The following is a 5,964-nucleotide window of genomic DNA, read 5'->3' on the forward strand; positions in this document are numbered from 1 at the left end:
CCCTACCCCACCCCCCTCCCTACTTAGAGATTGGCATCGTTATTTTTAACGAACGAATTTTTTGAGATAGAACGCAACTTTTTGTGAACTTGAAAAAACTATCGTTTTTTACTGAACAAACAATTTTTTGGAACAAACTTTTTTAAACGATAGTGTTTTACGGAACTAACGATTTTTTCAAACAAATCTTTGAAAAAACTGTCGCTTTCTTTACTGAACGAACAAAAAGGGAAAACGAACAAAATAGATGGAAAATGAACGATCATTTTAAGGACGAACAAAACATTATTTTTGAACAATCGGCAAAAAATTAACGATGAACGAACGAGATGAAAAAAGTCGAACATGCTCATCTCTATCCCCACTGTCTCGTATGCCATATATCACATCTAATGTTATCTATATTAAAGTCCTGTCATATTAAAAGATTCAGCTTGGTATTTACATTCGCATCTTACAAGATCTAAACTTGAACCTGAACCTAAACCTGAACCTGAACCTAAACCTGAACCTGATCCTGAACTTGAATCTAAACTTGAATCTCAACCTGAACCTAGAGCTAAATTTTAACTTAAACCTAAACATAAACCTAAACCTGAACCTAAACTTGAACCTAAACCTGAACCTGAACCTGAACCTGAACCTAAACCTGAACCTGAACCTAAACCTGAACCTGATCCTGACCCTAAACCTGAACCTGAACCTGAACCTGAACCTAAACCTGAACCTGAACATGAACCTAAACCTTAACCTGAACCTAAACCTGAACCTGAACCAGACCCTAAACCTGAACCTGAACCTAAACCTGAACCTGAACCTAAACCTGAACCTGATCCTTAACTTGAATCTAAACTTGAATCTCAACCTGAACCTAGAGCTAAATTTTAACTTAAACCTAAACATAAACCTAAACCTAAACCTAAATCTTAAACCTAAATCTTAACCTAAACCTAAACCTAAACCTAAACCTAAACCTAAAAATAAACCTAAACCTAACCCTAAACCTAAATCTTAAACCTAATTCTAAGCCTAAACTTAAACCTAAACCTAAATCTTAAACCTAAACCTAAACTTAAACCTGAACCTAAACCTGAACATAAACCTAAACCTGAACTTGAACCTAAACCTGAATCTCAACCTGAACCTAAACCTAAACCTTAACATATGCCTAAACCTAAGCCTAAACCTAAACCTAAACTTAAACCTAAACCTAAACCTAAACCTAAACCTAAACCTAAACCTAAACCTAAACCTAAACCTAAACCTAAACCTAAACCTAAATCTTAAACCTAATCCTGCACCAAAACTTGAACCTTAACCAAAGAGAATAGTTTAATATAGAGTGGAATTATGTCGAAAAAGTGTAAAGCCACCATTTTGTTGTACTGTTTGCATACTGCAGGTGTACTTCACATATGTGTGCTATATAACCTATTGGGTTCTGGAACATCTTTTAATAGAAAACAAAGTTCTTGAAAATTATTTCGTTTTCTCTAAATTAATTCTCTGGCAACTTTAATAACTTTTTAAAAGGAAGAAATTGTAACGGATATGTCCAGGGATCATATTGTATTATTGTGATGTATACTGCGTATAATTTGTGAACATTTACATGAATTGTACACTTTGAACTCCTTTTTAAAGGGACTGAACAAATTCATACCAAGGGATAGGATTAATGCCCTTCTATTCTAATCTCTGTTCTGTGACCTTAACCTTTAAATCTTGCAAACACTTTTTTGAACGTTTGGCTGGTTTAGATTTTGGTTTAAAGGTTTCTGAAAGAAGGAAACACATTCAAGTATATTTATGTATATAATTGAATCTTTGCATCTTGTTACCCAACACACACTCAATCAGATTTTCCGACGAGTACTGAAGGAAGTGTTCGCGAAAATATAAAATGGGGTAGAGGCTGATATCGAATTGACTAAGATATCGACCGCTACTAATTGTACTTTTATCTGTTGCACCTATCAGGAATAAATGGTTAAAATCGTCTAATACTCAAGAGCGTAGCGTCCATATAAATCAAATTCTATATCATCCTTTACCCCCTTTCATTTTTCCCGAACACTCCCTTTCAAGTTCAGTCTTATTCAATATTATTTTTACTTTATTTGCTCCTATTTGCTCCTTTTATTATTTGAATTTGATAATTATTTACTTTGAATAGATTTAATTAATAATTATTATTACATAATTATACGTATACTTATTTATACGTCTGTATCATGTAACCAACGGCAGTGCAGTATTATTCAAAATGAAAAATTATTAAATTCAAATAATAATAATAGAAGCAAACCTAAGTTACTTAGGCTCCTCTGGGATATCGTCGTTTTCAAATTGGTTGCATATTTATTGAATATGATCTGTTTAAACCTACTATTTTTATACAAAATTTGGTATAAACCAATTTTTTTTTTATTTTATACACTTTTTTTCAATTACTCAAGACAGGAACATCAGATAGAACTCGCAAGGACACGATCATCTACTAAGTAACTTAGGTTTCAGCCTATACCCCCTTTCATTTTTCTTTTACAGTCCCTTTAAATATACCATTGTGAATCGAACATAACACTATCAATGGAGGATTACTCGAAATTACGTTCACATTTACTTTTTGAAGTAAATACACTTTTCTTGTATTTAAGTGTGCTAGTATTAAGATAAATAATACAAGTTACACTGTAGATCAGAAAAATCTTTTAAATTTTCATAAAAGTGGTTTTTGTTTTTGATGCTTGCTCTTTACCCTTTAACCCAACTAGTGTACTGTAATATCTTGATCTTCTACCCAACTAGTGTATGTAATATCATGATCTTCTACCCATCTAGTGTACTGTAATATCTTGATCTTCTACCCATCTAGTTAAATGTAATATTTTGATCTTCCAACCATCTAGTGTACTGTAATATCTTGATCTAGTGTACTGTATTGAATTTCTACCCATCTAGTGAAATGTAATATCTTGATCTTCTACCCATCTAGTGTACTGTAATATCTTGATCTTCTACCCATCTAGTGTACTGTTATATTTTGATCTTTAACCCAACTAGTGTACTGTAATATCTTGATCTTCTACCCATCTAGTGTACTGTAATATCTTGATCTCCACCCATCTAGTGTACTGTAATATCTTGATCTTCTATATACCCAACAAGTGTTGTGAAATATCATAGCGTTGGTTATATTCCTCTTTATTACCTTAACTTTAACCTTCTAGGCACGTTTCAACAATCAGTCAGTAGTTTAAAAGGGACTGTTCCTGGTTTACAGGTAGTTTAGAAGGGACTGTTCCTGGTTTACAGGTAGTTTAGAAGGGACTGTTCCAGGTTTACAGGTAGTTTAGAAGGGACTGTTCCAAGTTTACAGGTCGTTTAGAAGGGACTGTTCCTGGTTTACTAGTAGTTTAGGAGGGACTGTTCATGGTTTAGCTAGCAGCCAGCAAGATACTTCACTTAGATTACAGTGAGAGAAGTTATCTTTCCTTGCTTTAACAAACGAGTTGAGGAGATCATGCCCATTGGTTTGTCATTGATAGTTTACAAGCTAGTGTCCGTGTTGCCATCGATATCTGACGAGATCGTGTCCATTAGTTTGGCATTGATAGTTCACGAGATCATGTCTGGGTTTTGACATTGACAGTAAAGTGGAACTGAGTTTCACCTGGATAGATACGGGTTTGAGAAACCCTTATGGAGTAGGGCATTTACTACATGGATACACAGAATTAAGGATACTAAGAGAAGCTGTTAAACTTCTCTTAAATTACTTGTAAACTTGTAATTCCAAAAAAGCTTAAATTTAACAACTTGTAATTAACAATAAAAACTTAAATTAAAATGTCGTCTTCATTATATTGGTTTTATCGCCTACCGCTGTAGGACAAATACCATGTATTGTAGGACAAATATCATTTATTGTGGGACAAATATCATGTATTGTAGGACAAATATTCTTTATTGTGGGACAAATATCATAAATTGTAGGACAAATATCATGTATTCTAGGACAAATATCATGTATTGTAGGACAAATGTCATAAATTATAGGACAAATATCATGTATTGTAGGACAAATATCATGTATTGTAGGACAAATATCATGTATTTTAGGACAAATATCATAAATTGTAGGAAAATATCATGTACTGTAGGACAAATATCATGAATTGTAGGACAAATATCATAAATTGTAGGACAAATATCATGAATTGTAGGGCAAATATCATGTATTGTAGGACAAATATCATGTATTGTAGGACAAATATCATGTATTGTAGGACAAATATCGTGTATTGTAGGACAAATATCATAAATTGTAGGACAATATCATGTATTGTAGGACAAATATCATGTATTGTAGGACAAATATCATGAATTGTAGGAAAAATATCATAAATTGTAGGACAAATATCATGTATTGTAGGACAAATATCATGTATTGTAGGACAAATATCATGAATTGTAGGAAAAATATCATATTGTAGGACAAATATCATGTATTGTAGGACAAATATCATAAGTTGTAGGACAAATATCATGTATGGTAGGACAAATATCATGTATTGTAGGACAAATATCATGGATAAGAAATTTATTTCTGGAAAACTGTGTGAAAAGTGTAAATGGGAGAAAAAAGTTTTGACGATCAAGAATTATTAAATGCCAAAACTAACTATTCCTAAAACTGTTAACATTTGTTTTTTATTTAAATAGTTAGGCGTCCTTTATTTTAAGGTCTTTGATTAAAATTCAGTAAAAAATGACACTTTAATTGTATCTTGTTTAGACGCCCGTGTAGGAGGATTCTGCCCCGCCCCTCCCCGCCCCTTTCACCAGCCTGGAGTACAGAGAGGACACGCCCATCCAGGGGTACACAGAGTACACGCCCACCTCAATATGAACTCTAGATCCGCCCCCTGCTCACCTAATGCAGGTAATTATACATTATTATTATCACTAGAATTATTGGCATTTTGTTAGATTATCATCATAATCATTTTCATTATTATTATTGTTATTATTATCATCATCTATGTAATAAAGCAAGACATTCGTATACATATATGTTGACTATAAGCCGGCCAAACCATTTTCCATTTCCATTAAAATTATCCTTATCATTAATATTATTATTATTATTATTATTATTATTATCACTATTATTATTATTATTATCATTATCACTATTATTATCATTTTTATTAGCAACATTATAACGATAAATGAATTGAATTTTTTCCACAAACTCAAATTTCTAATCCCTTTATCACTTAAATACTAAACTACGGTTCATTTCAAGAACCAGGCCGACTATTAAGCAGAGAAGGTTGCACAGTACAATTAAAGACAATTAAAGCAAACCTGGACAGTGCGCGGAAAAATGATTCCTTCTAGTGAAATTTATATCTTTGCAACCATTTGGTATTTCAAACCTAAATTATTTGATCTAACGGTTTGAATTAAAAGTTCTGGGACGCATATTAAGGGATCGGAAACTCAATTCCATTATATAGATAATTAGTATTAAATACTATAAACAGGGTTACCCACAAAGGATAAGACTGTAAAGACGACCCAAAACTCTAAAAGTATGACGATTTGAAGCTTGGTTTTTGGTCTCTGTATTCAATTGAGTATTTTTATGGTTTACTATATGGCCATGCACAGAAATATCCCCATTTTGGCCTACACTACAAGAAACCCTGAACAAGAAAAGTATCCGTAAAATCGTCTCATCCTTTGTGGGTAACCCTGTATATTTAGTTCGAGGATATACTCCTGCTAAAGGAGGGAACACCCTCTCTCCTTCTACACCAACATCAGGGGCAATAGCAGCCAGGGACATCTCATTCCTTCATTTCTTTTTGTCAATCTTTCTACCTGTCTACCTGTCTACCTGTCTACCTGTCTACCTGTCTACCTGTCTACCTGTCTACCTGTCTACCTGTC

General features: G+C 33.1%; 1 protein-coding gene across 1 annotated transcript in view; it reads left to right on the forward strand.

Moving 5' to 3' along the window:
* LOC111709450 (uncharacterized) overlaps window positions 1-5,881 on the forward strand; it is a gene marked incomplete at its 3' end in the record, with an annotated part of 48,331 nt that extends 42,450 nt beyond the window's left edge. The window contains exons 8-9 of the mRNA XM_023483114.1: window positions 4,802-4,948; window positions 5,779-5,881. Coding sequence (XP_023338882.1) covers window positions 4,802-4,948; window positions 5,779-5,881 — 250 coding nt within the window. The remainder of the gene's footprint in view (window positions 1-4,801; window positions 4,949-5,778) is intronic.
* Between the last annotated feature and the right edge of the window lie 83 nt (window positions 5,882-5,964).

The sequence above is a fragment of the Eurytemora carolleeae genome, unplaced genomic scaffold (assembly GCF_000591075.1).
Source record: "Eurytemora carolleeae unplaced genomic scaffold, Eaff_2.0 scaffold969, whole genome shotgun sequence".
Taxonomy (NCBI): Eukaryota; Metazoa; Arthropoda; class Copepoda; order Calanoida; family Temoridae; genus Eurytemora; species Eurytemora carolleeae.